The sequence below is a fragment of the Tenrec ecaudatus genome, chromosome Y, assembly GCF_050624435.1.
Source record: "Tenrec ecaudatus isolate mTenEca1 chromosome Y, mTenEca1.hap1, whole genome shotgun sequence".
NCBI classification, from domain to species: Eukaryota; Metazoa; Chordata; class Mammalia; order Afrosoricida; family Tenrecidae; genus Tenrec; species Tenrec ecaudatus.
Window position 1 is genome coordinate 17,494,568 of NC_134549.1, and position 15,692 is coordinate 17,510,259.

At 46.1% G+C, this 15,692-nt stretch overlaps 1 protein-coding gene and 1 pseudogene across 1 annotated transcript; both read left to right on the top strand.

Moving 5' to 3' along the window:
- The first annotated feature begins 287 nt into the window (after positions 1 to 287).
- On the top strand, positions 288 to 1,210 carry LOC142435643 (snurportin-1 pseudogene; annotated as a pseudogene).
- A 7,455-nt stretch (positions 1,211 to 8,665) lies between these two features.
- LOC142435644 (PRAME family member 27-like) lies at positions 8,666 to 9,661 on the top strand. The gene has a single exon (XM_075539858.1). The coding sequence runs from the start codon at positions 8,666 to 8,668 to the stop codon at positions 9,659 to 9,661; it is 996 nt and encodes a 331-aa protein (XP_075395973.1).
- Positions 9,662 to 15,692: the final 6,031 nt, after the last annotated feature.

The window sequence follows — 15,692 nt, forward strand, 5'->3', positions numbered from 1 at the left end:
TGAATTTGTACAGCTCCCTGTATTCCAGGACTTAGTGAAGTAAAATCCCATGTTTGATTAGTCTGATGGTATGAAGACTTCATGGGAATGGCGACCCTAATGTGTCTGCATCTTTGTGTCCTTCATAAACGAAGGCACTTTGTCCTTAACTTATCTTGGTGTTAGGGTCTCTTTTGTAGTGAAACACTTGTCCAACTTCTTAGTGGACTTGATTTCCGTGGATTGCACAGGCAGAAGTCAGGCGTGCATAGCTGCCATTTATTTTGTTCAAAAAGTTTGATGGAATGATGGAAGAGCTGAGTCCAGCCCTGGCTAGCAGATTCTCTGTGTCCCGAGATTTGAACGGATGTGCAGCCTCACACCCGCTCCTGTCCCAGTACAAGCCCAAGTGCAGTTCCTTGGAGCAGGATGAGCTGCACCGTCGTTATTTGAACTGCAGAAATACAAGCGACTCGCCTCTGTGAACCAGGCCAGAAGGCTGGCTGAAGATGACTGGACTGGAGTGCAGAGTGAGGAGGAGGAACACAGGAAAGATGACGAAGACATGGATGTTGACATTGACGAGAAACTCCCCTAGCACTTTGCCAATCAGTTGATGCTCTCTGAGTGGCTGATTGATGTCCCCACGGACTTGGGGCAGGAGTGGATTGTGGTCTTGTGCCCCATTGGAAAAAGAGCGCTCATCATGGCCTCCAGGGGTTGCACCAGCACCTACACCAAGAGCGTTTACTGTGTGGACAGGTTTCCTTCCCTCCTGCCCGGAGGCAGCAGGCAGAGCTCATGGACACCATTGTGCACTGCATTCACAGCGAGGTGCAGCAGACTTACTACGTTCTGGACCTGTTGTGTTAGCGGGGACATCGCGTTTATGACTGCCCCACTGATTTCTGGTTCTACTGGATGCATGTGAAGTTAGCTGAGGAAGGTGACCTGGGAGAGCAAACAAAGCTCAATCCTTTTTAGTTTGTGGGGCCCAGAACTTCCAGTGCACCCCAAGAGGCTGTGTGAGGTGCTGGCCACACGCTTCCCTTTTGAGGTGGACGGGCTCCTCTTCTACCACAAGAAGATCCACTACATCCCGGGCAGCATCCCCCTGGTGGGCTGGCTATGGCCTTACATGGTGCCGCTGGTCTGCAGACCACCCAGCAAGAGTACACAAGGCACCAGCTTCTGCAAATCAGCCAGGAAAATTAATACTGTTATTCTTTAGAGTTAGTGAATGTTGCAGGGTATAGCTTTGATAACAACATCCTGGTCAATAAAATAAAAATAGTACCATCATGGCTAAAACATTAAAGGGAACAATGATATTAATTAAAATGTTTTAATTTTGATTACATAGGAGCATATTTTAAAATAAATGACTACTGGGACTCTCTGACATGAAAGGGGGGAAGGAGTCAGGTTATTCATCAGTCAACAAGATTGCCTTAATGTGACCAATGTTTGTCTAAAGTATACTTGCAAAATTTACCTTGTGATTTCACGAATCCTTCTATCACCAAGACCATATTTTCCAACTGTTTTCCCTACCTCATTGTTTCCTAATTTCTCACTCCAATTACCAATAATTATCTATGTGGCTTGACTACATGTTGGGTCAATTTCATACTGAAGTGATTGGAAAACTACTTCAGCGTCTTCATTAGTGATTCGTGAGAAAATTTTACTCATCATTGTATTGACAAGACTTTCTTGTACTCCCATAGATACCCCATCACCCAGTGTGTTGTAGTTCAATACAGATCTCCAAGTTCAGTTTGATGAACGCACCATTATGCCTCTTGAGTTTGCCTTTCCTGTAGAGTTAGTTAGCCTTGGGATGGTTTGATTCAATATGCAATGACCATATTTCCTACTGATCTTTGATTTATCCACCTCACCAGCTGCTGAGGTCCATCATCGGCCTGCCCATATTGGGTTCGAAAACCTTAGGGCCAACGTACGCAGAGGAAGTAGCTAGACTGAAAAGTAAGCCTCACACGGATCTTGAGAGCCTCTCCCACTGTGAGTTGATAAGAGGAGTAACAAAGCCAGAAAGCTCCTTTCTGAGGAGCTCTGGGTGCCATGATCCAGTTTTGGAGGGCAAGGACAACCAGTGTAGCTCTCCCAGAAGTCTGAGCAGACGTCTCGTACCATTCACAAGTCAGGATTGCTCTTGGAGCAGATTGATCAGCAGAAGCAGGAGGAACCCACCCAGGCTCCTGGACCTGGGCATCCAGAGTGTGTGGCAGGATGAGGCCTCAGCCATGGCCGTCCTGGAGTCGCTACTCACGAACTCTTCCCACCACTGTCATGCAGCTGTGGTCGGTGGACACAGACACGCAGCGAAGGCCACGGTAGTGTCTTGGCTTTTTATCCTGTTCCCGTAGGGGCTCTCATGAAGTCTTGGCATTCTCAACAGGATATTTTGATATCCTGCTTCCCAGATGATTCCACGCAGGGGATGTGAACTCTGAGTTGTGGATATATGCCTGAACACTGACACCAAGTTTTGGAGAGTGTGGTCTGAAACCCAATCCATTGCGTCCAGTAACAACCTAGCCCAGGACTGTGACTCTCAAAGGGAAGGATCCCGTAGCAGGAGAGAAGCCTCAGTGTTTGGCCTCTATGTATTTGCTCAAAAGCATTTGCCTTCTTGAATCAGTACCAGATGAATTGCTCACTATTATCATTACAAGAGTCAACTGTGGAAAGACCCTGCCTACCCTCTTCTGTCAGTAGTTAGCGTTTGAAGGAGATCTGTCACAGCTTCCGATTATTGAGGAGATCTTAAATGGGGTACAGATGGATTCTGTGCAGGAGGTGGGAATCCACTGCAGATGGGACCTGCAGAGGCGCAACTGGTTTACTGCTTACCTGTCCCAGATGAGTCACCAGAGCACACTCCATGTTTCCCACGTAAGTCCCACATAAGTCCAGATCCCCTGGTGTCATGTACCATGGACAAAGTGGAGAAGTGTCTTGCAAAACTGGCCTCTCATATCCTCAGTCTGCATTACTCCAGCACCTCGTTCTGGAATCAGTCTTCTTCCTCAATGACCACGTCTATCAGCTGCTCAGTTGTTGGCCTACACATTCGCAGTTTCTCTCTTTAAAAGCACTGCATTGCGTTGGACTCTGGCCTGACAGCCTGTGCTTTTGTCCCCGAACCAGCCAACTAAGGTCCCCGCATATGAGTGGTATGTTCAGGGATTCCTTAAGACATGAATTCCTCCCAAGTCTGCTAGAGTGGGTCTCAGCCACCGTGAACCACCTGAATTTAGCTGACTGTGAAATCGATGACTCTGAGCTCACTGCCTTGCAGCCTGCTCTGTGCCAGTACTCCGCGCTCACCACCTTAGAGTTGGGTGGAAACCCAGTCTCCATGGCTGTCCTGCAGGACCTGCTTCAGCACACAAGCTCTGTGTAAGTTCTCCCTTCTAGGGCTCCTTGTGTCTCAGGATTGCTATGAGGACACGGAAAGTTCTCTGTCTTAGGATACTCTTTTAGATGCAATGGAGGATCTCAAGACGACCCTGCAGGCTACAGATTCCTCACTTTAAGATTTTCTCCCAGTAAGGGAAGTTGCGATGAAATCATCATGCATGTGGAAAGCTAATGTGGTTGCCTTCCTTACTAATCCTCACTTATGCTTCTGGTTTACTGTACCACGTGGAAAACCCTCATGTTCACTATGCAAATGATATTATTTGGAGTTAGGTTCAAGAGGATTAGGCTATCTTTGCTCTAACAATGTGGTGATTGGAGTTGAAGATTACAAGAAGCATCTGACATTTACGCCCTTAGCCCAGTCATTCCTTGCTGGCTTCACATCTCTCATCTACAAGACATGAAAAGAGAGGCCAACAGACAGGAGCAGAGCATGTCCTTGGAACCCAGGGTCCCTGCAGGGGAAACTTATAGATTCAGAAGAACCTGGATGCCAACACTCGTGGAATCCCCATGGAATGCACACAGATCCTGAAAAGTTACCAGTTCATCCCAGTACAAGACAATCAACATCCAATCTTTCATATCCATGTCTAAGCTTCTGACACTAACATATTTTGCCTAAGATAAAATAAATGTCTCTTTGTAAAGCTATCCTCTTGTGGTATTTACTTCTCCTGGAGCTACACTATTAAAAATGTGCATTCAATTTTGGGCTCTGTTCCCTCGACCTAACAGAAATGGGCACGGAAGGATGTCAGTTTTGGAGTTGTGCCTAGGTAGTCGGCTGTGCTTGTCTATTAATCAATAGTTGGAGGCTTCCAAAACCACTAGCTTCTACAATGGAGAATGATGAGAGTCTGCCACCTCAAACACACGCAGCATTGTTTACCAACAAAGCTCATACAGCCCTTGAGAGAAAGTGGAAAGAATCCCATGGGGCAAAAGCACACAAGAACGCTTTATATATGGGAGAAAGATGGGGCTTTCTACTCCCACACAGAGTTACAGTCATGGAAACTCTTAGGTTGATGCTTGTATCCTGAGAGCACTTGAGATTTAAGACAGTGTGTGGGATCCTTCTGCAGAGGTCAGTCCTTCAAACATTGGTCAGCACACCACCAGGTCACTGGTTCAAATTTGTCAGCCAGTCCTTGTGCTTTAATGAAGCCATCGACTCCTGGAAAGATTGACAGTCAGTAGGAAGCCAAGGAGGAATTTGTACTCCTTTTCATACTTTTTTCATAAGTCGGAGGAGGTACAGTGGAAGAAAGTTTGTGCTTCAGGAAGTGCGCTACAAAGAGGAGCATCCATAATGACAAAACTATATTGCATGTATGAGAAACGGGGCAATAAAACCATTTCTGTAAACACCCACTTAATCCTTTTTCACCCGCCAACACAACCCTCACCATCTTCTGTGGCCTCTCCCTCCCAGTGCATAAGGGGTGATGGCCAAGGGCTTGTGTGAACAGGGCTGGGTCTGGATTCTCAGGAGTTGGTCCGTTCTGATGGCATCAGCCCGGCTGATGAGATCTCATGAAATGCCATCACTTCCATGATGAGACCTACTGTGAACAGCCAATGAGGGGGAAGCAATAGCTTCCTGGTGGGTGTGGTCTTATCCTTTAAAAGGACTCTCTGAATGCTCTGGAGCTTTGTTCCGCACCTGGACCCTTCACTTGACCTGAAGGTTTCTGGACTTGAGACGGAACCTTGCCAACATTTTCCTGGCTTCTCTGGAAGTTTTCAGGCTCAACATTCTTGACGAAGAAGTCTGCCGTTCGACCTGCCTTCTTGGATTCTTCATGCACCGGATCTACTTCAACAAGGACCGTGGCCAAGACTGAAATTGGAGCCTTGTCAGCGTCTGCAACTGTGAGTTGAACGAGAGTTACATGAAAACTACCTGAATGGTTGCGAGGAGCTGATGGGGAGGGACGCAGATCTTGGAGGGCTGGTGTAAGGAGATGGGAGAACACAGCGGCCTCTCCGTGGGAGACCAGATCCATGGATGGACAGAGGGAAAGGGTCTTGTCCTAGAATCCCTGTTTCATACGCTACTTCTTGTCATGGTTGAATGTCTCCTTCTTTTAGGAAACCCACTCTGTGTGTTCCTTCATCTTGTTTTGGTGGCCCCTGCATTTTTCATCGAATATTTGTGTGGTAGTTTGTTTCACAGTGGTGGCTTGGGAGGACAGGACAGAACAGTGCTTCCTTCGTAGGTTATAGGATTTGTGTGCATCTGGAATGACACAAATGCTCCTAACAAAAACAGCATCTTTCAAAATTGGGAACCATAGAATTTTAATTGTGAAATTCGCACTTTCGATTCGTTCTGTTCAGTCTTGTTTTGTTTTGCTTCTAGCACTTGTGGTCTTCTTCAGTTCCTTGCGCTTAAAAAATTCTAAGGAAGGTTCTTCAGCTCTGTCTGCATTGTGTTTGACCTTACATGTCGAGCACTTTCTGACAGCCTCTCAGACTGAAGCACACTGCCATGGAGTCACTGCTGACTTTCAGCAACCCCTTAGAAATGCTGGTGCGATAACTCTTCATGGGACAAGAAAGCCCAGTGTTTTTCCTGCGAAGCTGCTGGTGGATTCAAACTGCTGACCATGCAGGTCACAGCAGCCCAATGCATAACCACTGCCTGCGAAGGCTCCCGAGTCTGTCCTAATGCAGGGAATAGTCCCACTGCCTTCTTGAGAACCAACAGTCATTTTCTGACCACCAAATACTCATGTTGAACTTGAAAGGACACGGGGAAGATCAGTAGCTCGGAATCTCATGGTGTCCTGGAAGCAAGGGGGAACAGATTGCTCTGGGAAAGACAGGTAAATGATGCTGAAGCACAGGGGAAGAATGAGAGTGTAGACTTAAGGGAGGTCTCCTTTAAACTAAGACATGTAAATGAGCGAAAGCTTAGTCTTTTGTCCTCCTCAATGATGACGTGATGGATAAAAAAAAGTCCCTTTTTTATTCCAAAGCTATTAACAAAGATCTTGGCAGAAATGACTATGTTTAGTTTCTCTGTCGACAGGAGGAAACCCCAAATGAATCTGTATTTAATTGGCTCTGCCTTTATTTTTCCAGCTTTTATGTGAGACAAAGCTTTAACTGGGTCTCACCTCCTTCCCACCTCTCCTTTCTCTGTTACATGCATGGAATGGCCTCCTCTTACCACCTCTTTGACCTCCTATTGTCACTGCTGATTTTCACCTTGAGCAGCATATCTCACTATAATAGTGTAATTTGTCTTCTGTTTTACATGTTCTGCTCAGCTCTTGATGGTTTCTTCCATTGGCTTTAGCGATGCTTCTACCAATGTCAGGATTCAGAGTCTCCTTTGCGTCCAGCTAGGTCATTCATTCTTTTCTGTATTGTGAAGGATTTTTCTTTCATACATGATACTATTGATGTCATGCTATAGCTGGTTCAGTTTTCTGTCGATCGTATTCACTTGATCACATCTGTTGTTGAGATTCTCTTGACATTCCAGTGGAATGTGTCTGAGGTTATATTTGCATTCTCCTGCATCTGATTCATGTCTTCAGCTTCATGGCCCCAGCTTTGCTTTTGCCTGCTGATAATGAACTCCCACAAAATGTCTTTTAGGTAAGGGCTTCAGTCAGAACATTTCATTTTCAATAAGTCATCAATAACAGTCAAATCAAGAAAACCACTTCAGCTAGATGGCTGCTTATTTAACTTTAAGCCCTTAACACCCCAAATGCTATATCTTTTCATAGACAGGCAGCTTTCCCCACCTTTACTTATACCCACATTTCATCTTACGTTATGGTATCGGGAAGGTGAGCATCACAGAATGCAGATAATTAGGACCAAGTGACTTTTGTTGAGGTAGTACTTGTATCTAGGCCCCATGTCCATCTGCAACCTTAATTATTAACATATAGATATAAGTACATGGATCGGTTTCCCTCTCATTGTATATAAACAGGGTCAAGTATAAAGAAAATGTTTTGAAACCGATGATATTAGCATCCCTGCAAATGTGCTTGACACAATGAATGCATGTGTGGCTTATGATAAGAGATGTAAGAGCCCCCAATAAAGGTATTTCATAAAAGCAAAGAAACATCTGTCTTCCATTAAAAGAGACTTTTAAAAAGTGAATGCGGACATCCGGCTTCTTACTCAGAAAGTAAGTTTTGAGTGGAATTTCTATTTCCAGATGATTTCACTCTTTTGTGATGTTTGAATATTCTGCATTCATGATCTAGGGAATGAGCGATGCAGATGAATCCAGAGAGGCAAAACCATCTGTTGTCAGAGCCCCTGAACTGAAAGGATGAGACCTCCAGTCCATGGATAAGTGTTCCCTAGCTCTGAAATGTCGGGCCCTTTCATCTCACTCTCAGTCTTTGAAACTTGAGGTAGCGTCCCCCAAATTTCCTACTTATTTTTGCTTCATTCACCTCCCCAGCTGCTGAGGTCACTGTCTGCCATCAGACTCCTGACTGCCCATCTTGGATTCCACAGCCTCTGGGTCAACTTGAGTCAGAAGAAGAATCCAGTTTGAAATCTAAGCCCACGTGGACCAGCCTCTACCAGTGTGAGTTACTGGAAAGATTAGCATGGTCAGCGAGCTCCTCTCTGAGGGGCAAAGGGGATGACAGTGGAGTCCAGAGTGTGGAGGGCTAGGACAACCAGATTGGCTCTCCCAGAACACTGAGCAGACCCTTTCTCTTCATTCACAGGTCAGGATCGCTCTTGGAGCAGATTGATCAGCATGAGCAGCAGGAACCCACCCAGGTTCCTGGACCTGGCCATCCAGAGCGTGTTGCAGAATGAGGCCTCAGCCATTGCCTCTCTGGAGTGGCTGCCCACAGAGCTCTTCCCTCCCCTGTTCGTGGCAGCTGTTGTCGGAGATTACAGAGAGACAGTGAAGGCCATGGTTGGGGTGTGGCCCTTCCTCAAGCTCCCTCTGGGGGCTCTGATGGAAGATTGTCAGTCTCCCCCTGACATCTTAAAGGCTGCCCTTGATGGCCTTGCTATACTGCTTTCCCAGAAGGTTAAGCACAGGAGATGCAAACTGAAAGTGCTGGATTTACAAATGAACACTGGGACCAACTTCTGGAAAGTGTGGGCTGGACGCCAGTCTACTGCCTCTGTAACGTCAGCAGAGGATCCAGAGTCCACCCATCCCAAGACTCAGATCCTCAAAGAAGACAAATGTAGGTCAGTGGAGAAATATCCAGCCTTGGCTGGCATGACGGTGCTCACTGACCTGTGCTTTCAGGAAGACATCCCAAATGAAATGCTCACCTTCCTCATCGAAAGGGTCAAGCAGACTAAGGACCTGCCACACCTGTGCTGCAGGAAGCTCGAGCTTGTTCGGAATGTTGCCCCGCTTCCCATTCTTGGGGAGATCCTCAACATATTGCAGCTAGACTCTCTCCAGGAGATGAGATTGCTTGGTAGCTGGGACCAGCAAAGCCTCAACTGGTTCGCTCCTTACCTGGCCCAGATGGTCCAGCTGCATACACTCCTCCTCTCTGAATGCACCCTGTATTGCATCGTCCCCGGGGAGAACGATGAGGACGAGGTGCAGAAGCTACTTCAAGAATTCACCACTCAGCTCCTCAGTCTGCATCAGCTCCACACCCTCATGCTGCACTCTGTGAACTTCTTTGGTAACCACCTCCACCAGCTGCTCAGATGCTTGCAGGCGCCCTTGGAGACCCTGCACATACGCCGTTCCTTGCTTATGGACCAGGACTTGACATACCTGTCCTCATGTCCCTGCACCAGCCACCTGAAATCCCTTGACTTGAGTGGTGTACGCAGGCCTGGCTCCAATTACGAGTTCCTCCCTGCTCTGCTGAACAGAGTCTCAGCCACCCTGGTCCACCTGGATTTGGCGGACTGTGCCATCACGGACTCTGACTGCAATTACTTGCAGCCTGCTCTGGGTCACTGCTCTCAGCTCAGAATCTTGAAACTCTGCGGAAACCCGTTGTCCATGGCTGTCCTACAGACCCTGCTGTTTCACACGTTCCCAAGGTGCAACTTTGCCTTTCTAGAGCTTCCTGTCCCCCTCAATTGCTACATGGACCCCCAGTTAACTCTGCCCTGGCATACCCTTGCAGAGGTGATGGAGCAGCTGAGGCTGACCTTGCAGCTCCATGGACCCCAAAGAATACGCCTTGCTTACAGGCACTGTCGCACCCTGTGCGATGCAATCTGCATCCGTATGGACAACTAGTGCCACAACCCTTTGCCATCTGTTCTCAATCCTGACTTCTACCTCGGGATCCCAATGTCGTATTTGGAAAGACTAGTGTTTCCTAAATTAGAGCGGTTTGGATTGAGTTCTTGAGCTTGAGGTCATGTTTGCCATGATGATGAAGGAGGTTGGAGGTATCGGTCAGAGGATGCATCTAACGTGATCAGCCTTCCTGAAGTCAAGCCTTAATTGCTTCACATCCATCTTCTGAAAGTGATGGAAAAGGAGATTCAGCAGCAGGTAGCAGATGTGCTCACCCACATCACGAATCAAAGCCAGGAGCAAAATACATCCCTGTCACCCACGGCCCCTTCCGTGGGCATATGCAGGACCTTGGCGACGTGGATGCCCAGGCACATGGAGTTCTTCAGGACTGCAGGTGTCCCCGATGCTAAAAAGCGACATGACCTTCCGCTGACCCCTTTCCAGGGAGAAAACAAGTGCCGAGAGCCCTGCCCCACATTTCTGTCTCCTACCACTTGCAATAGTAGAAAATAAACGCATGTTCCAAAGCCATGCACCCGTGCTATTCATTTCTCCTGCCGCAAGAGGGCCGAACTTAAGAACACCCAGTGATGCTCACCTTCCCGACAGGATCGCTGAAGACAAAGTGTGTGCATAAGCAAATGTGTTGGAGAAAACTGATGGTGCACGTCTATCAAAAGATATAGCATTTGGAGACTTAAAGGCTTGAAGATACACAGTCAGCCATCTAGCTGAAAAGCAAACATGTCCACATGGAAAGACACCAGCCTGTGTGATCATGAGGTGTCAATGGGATTATGTTACAGGCATTTAAGACCCAGAACAAAATCATACTAATTTCAATAGGGGTGCAGCGGGTGGTGGGGAGGAAGCACAGAGTGGAATCCCCAAGCCCATCTGTAGACAATTGGACATGCATTTACAGAAGGTGTGTCGGGGTGCAGTATGAATGAAACATACAACTTTCCTCTAGTCCTTTAAGGCTTCTGCATGTGTTGACAAGGGATTCATTTAAGAACATAAAGGAACATGTGAAAGGCAGTGTAGGAGGAGGAGGCTAAACATTAGTCACATGAAACAGAATCATCATGCTCAATCTCAGGTCTACATATAGTTTTGTTCTGTTGGATATACATCTGTCTATCTCAATCCCTATAGCACAAGCCAGAGACACCACAATCAGGGTGCTTCCAACACCTAGGGAGCCTACACCATAGGGAGCAACTGCCCCTCAGGACTGACACAGCCTCCACTTACCCCACGAAGTGAGTCATCGTTTACAACTTCTGGTCTTGTGCTCAGTCAATCTCAAAAGCACAAATACTGTATGAGAACACTATTGTAGGAATAAACACCAACGCAAAGGTTGACACCCACACTGTGGTTATGAGGTAATTTGATGGGGTAAGTTGTGTAAGCTCCCAATAAAATGATTTTTAAAAACAAACAAATATTTGGGAAGACGTCAGTGGAAGAATGTAGCCTGTATCACATCACTAACTATTCATATCTGACACAATTTCCATTCTGACATTGCAAAACCTCGCCTGCCTGTATAGTTTTATTGATTTTATTTCGCATATCATGCACCTCCATAGTTTGGTTGCTTTTAAAAATGGTTGCATATGCGTCCTCACAATCCACTCTATGCCCCCCTCCTACTTTCATTACTTGCTCCCCTATTCCCTTCACCCTCTCCATCCTCTGTCACTGATACACCGTTGGGTCAGATATTATCTCGATGCTTCCACTCTTTCAGCTTGTCCACTGATTATAAACCACGCTGGTTTACTGGGGGGTCTTGCTTTGATTTGTTTGTAGAATAGAAACAAAGGAAACACACACTGTAAAACGAACAAACAAAGCAAAATGAAAACATTAACCGTCATCCACTTGGGGTATTGTGCAATTGTGCTGACAGGGGCAGTAATTGATCCATTGGCTTAGATAGTGAGGTAATGTGGAGAAGAGTGTATGTGAGCACAGTGCAGGTGCGAACCACAGTCTGTGCGTGGTTTCATTGCATGCATTGGATGCTGAAATGATCGAGCTCTGTTTTCATTGAGTCAGGGTTGCATTTCCTGTAACGTTCTTTACAAGGGTGGCACCTTGTCGATCAGATTCATACCTGTCAGAAGAATGCAAGGAGAGAGCTGAGTAGTAAATATATGGATGTTCTGGGGGCCCTTTGATTGGACACCCAAGAAGCCAGGGGTCCCACCCAAAGTCCAAAGCCGTCCATTTCCACCGTGTGGGGTGGCCATTGTTTGCTAGCACTCCCATCAAGGAATCTCAGTCCTAAGTCAGAAGCCACAGCAAGTTCTGACTGAGATGTTCCCCGGCCTTCAGTCAGGCTTCCACACCGAGTTCTTCTATTGTGAAGCCATGTTCCCTGTACGGTCAGCACCTGGGGTCATCATAGTTCTTAGTCCGTGGCATGGACCAATGAGCTTTTCATAGAAACTCACTCAAACGTTTCTACTCAGGATCATAGAACTGGGTGTACTCCTCCCTTAATTTCCTATAATTACTGTTTAACACACCTTCCCCCTATGAGGATGCTCCTCTCCATTGACCCACCAACAGAATGGTCAGTGCCTCCTCTGAAATGGACATGCCCCCTGCCCTGGTCTTAATCTGATTGCCCAGTAAGGTTCTCCTCTCAGTCCTGTGGAGGCCCTGCTGATTTTGTCCCAGCCTTGTCTCGATGATGTACAGCATCAAGTGGATGGTCTTCACCCTGTTCCTCCTTCCCATACGATGACCCTCGCTGAGGTGAGGCCTCTTTCCAGTTGGATGGTACGAAGTGCTTATAAGGACGGTGCTCTCTGCATTAGGGTCCGTAGGCAGACTTTCTACCAGCATGTTTTGAATCGGCCTCTAAGATTTGTTTAATTGGTGTCTTTCCTTATACTAGTGGATTCGCACAATACCTATCCTTCTGTGATGGACTGACTTCACTCAGCCTAACGGGTCCCAGGTCCTCCCATGTCTCGCGGGGTTTCATCCTTTTATCCACCGTGTTTAGGGAAGCGCAGGATTCATTGTGTGGATGTGACACAGCTTCTTGTTCCTTCCTCTCTTTCATTCTCTTTCCTTCTTTATTTTTTTAGCAATGAAGAGAAACACTGCAGCTGTATTTATTTATTTGTTATTTTTAAAACATTTTATTAGGGACTCATACAACTCTTATCACAATCCATCGTATACATACATCAGTTGTATAAAGCACATCTGTACATTCTTTGCCTTAATCATTTTCAAAGCATTTGTTCTCCACTCAGGCCCTTTGCATGAAGCCCTCTTTTTTCCCCTCCCACCACGCTCTCCCCTCCCTCATGAGCCCTTGCTAGTTTATAAATTATTATTTTTTCATATCTTGCCATATCCGGCGTCTCCCTTCAACCCATTTTCTGTTGTCCATCCCTAAGGGAGGAGGTCACATGTGGATCCTTGTAATCAATTCCCCCTTTCCAAACCACTCACCCTCTACCCTCCCAGTGCTCTTAAGGGATACTTCAGTTATTCCCTGATGTCATTTGGGGAGTCCTATTGCATAGTTGCATAGTGCCTTATCGCACGTGGTGCTGTGAAGTAAGTTCTGGGCAGATAAGCACAAGATCTATGGAATTATCCGACCAGGTGCTCCACAGAGAAGGACGAATTTATCTGCTTCAAACAACATTTATGACCTCAGATATCAGAGATGCGTGCCCGCCTATGATGGAAGAGGTGGCTGTTGCCAGTGCTTGTATCGATACACAAACCAGGAGATCACGGCTTGAACACATGTCTTCCTACGTTGCATGGGCTGGGTGCATTCCAGGGTGCATTCATCAGAGTGCACTTGGTTGCTGTACTCAGCATGAATGGGGTATAAAGTTTGGACTGTATCTTTCTGCACTCACGGTTCTTGCAGCAGCTGTCTGTCTTATCTTTTGTGTATATCCCATCTACTTACGGTGGGGATTTCTCTATGTCTACTTGGACGGGACAGGATATTCTGTAGTTTGGTAGTGAGGTAAGTATATATATTTTAGAGCGCTAATGGTGTAACGACTTATATGTGGGCTGTTATCTAGAAGGCTGACAGTTCAAATCCACACCTTTCTCCACCAGAGAAATATGGGACTGAGTACTCTTACTAAGACACTGGGAGAGATGAGAGCTCTCAGCATAAGGAATCCAGGACAGATAAAACTTCAGAAGCAATCATGGGTGTTGCGATACTATGAGGGTAGAGTTGAGGTGTGGGCAGAAGTGGAGGGGATGGGCAACCGATCACAAGGATGGATGTAGAACCCCCGCCCCACCCCCGAGTGAAGCAAACTAAAAACAAATGGGTGAAGGGAGAGAGCAGACAGTGTAAGATATGTAAATAATTTATTAATTATCATTAACTCACGAGGGTGGGAGAGTGGGGGAAGGAGGGGAGTAAAGAGGAGTTCATAGCACGGGCTCAAGTAGGAAACAATGTTTTGAAAATGTTGGTGGTGACATATGTACAAATGTGCTTGATACAATTGATGTATGGATTCTTATAAGAGGTGAAAGAGCTCTACCAATAAAGTTATATTATATATATGTTACCGTATATATACAATTAAATATATCTATGCTGTAGATCCCTTGGAGACTCACAGGGATGGTCTACACTGCCGAATATAGTCTCTCTAAGACAACAATGTCTTTAAGGTAATGGAAGTGATGCCCCGGCGGATGAGTGATAACGTTCTGTAACGTAAAATGACAATGATTTTTCTAAGGTGAATCATATATATATATATATATATATATATAATTTAGATGCATGAATGGTGAGTGAGTTTGCACTTAATTCTTGCCCCATTCTAAGTGCAGTCAGCTTTTAGGACATCTTCCTGCTTAATGCTCCACTTCCTCAAGAGAAGAGATCTCTGAAGATACAAGTGCAACAGCAAAGTATAACGTAGTAACTCGTGGGTGCCTGACCCCAAAAGAACAATATCAGGATTCTTAAAGCTTTATGTCCGAAGAAGCAAGCTTCTAAATCAGTGCCCATTGACGTTCCACAACTTCCATTCAATCCATTGATTGTAAATAATATAATCCTGTGCTAAATGATGGAATCGCATCACAGCTTCAGTTGTGCACACCTGCTTTGTAGTAGACTAGAGCTGACAGGGGAAGCACACAGCCCATTTGCGCTGATCATAGGTAAATTACACTCCCCATGAATGCCCTGTAATCACCATGGAGGGATGCTAACAGTCCTGCTATCTCACAGAGAACAGTGTGAATTCAATGATGGCCGACGTCGCTGTTGTTCTGTGTCACTGAGTCACCTCTGATGCGCAGGGACCCCATGCACGACAGAAGGAAAGACTGCACCCTCCTGTTCCATCATTACGACTGTAAGTTTCAGGCCCTTGTTGCAGCCACTCCATCAATCCATCACGTCAAGGGACTTCTTTAGTCTCCCTGTGCTTCTCCAGGGAATGATCCCTCCCCAAAACCTGTCCAAATTATGTCAATTGAAATCCCATCATCCAAGCCTGTAAGCAGCAATCTGGTCACATTTCTTTCAAGATAGATAAGCTTGTCCTTTTGGCACACCTGCGCTGATTAGAAATCATCCAGTAATTCCTTATTGTGATCGCAAATGATTTTTCATCCACATAACCGTGCAACGACGAAGTGTTTTGGAATGCCCCATCTTCTCATCGCTATCCCTAATTGGTGATGATGCACACCGTTTCTCTGTTGGAGGCAGCTGAACTCTATTGGGGGTTGGACCTTTGCAGGGGGATTAGACCAGCTATCCCGCATCAAGCTGGGTTTGAACTGAGGCGTGTGGATGAAAGGAAAAGAAAGAGCTATGTACAAAGCATGGGATAGGGAGGACTCCAATCCAATGGACTGAAGTCTCCAGTATATTGGAAGCTTGGTATATATACTCTTCTTACACAGGGACTTGGTTACAAAGCAAACATCAAAGCACTTAAACATTCCTAAACTCTTATCTATGCAAATGTAACTTAACTAG

Coding starts and splice junctions, on each gene's coding strand:
- LOC142435644 (XM_075539858.1), top strand. CDS start 8,666: ATGACGGTGCTCACTGACCTGTGCTTTCAGGAAGACATCCCAAATGAA.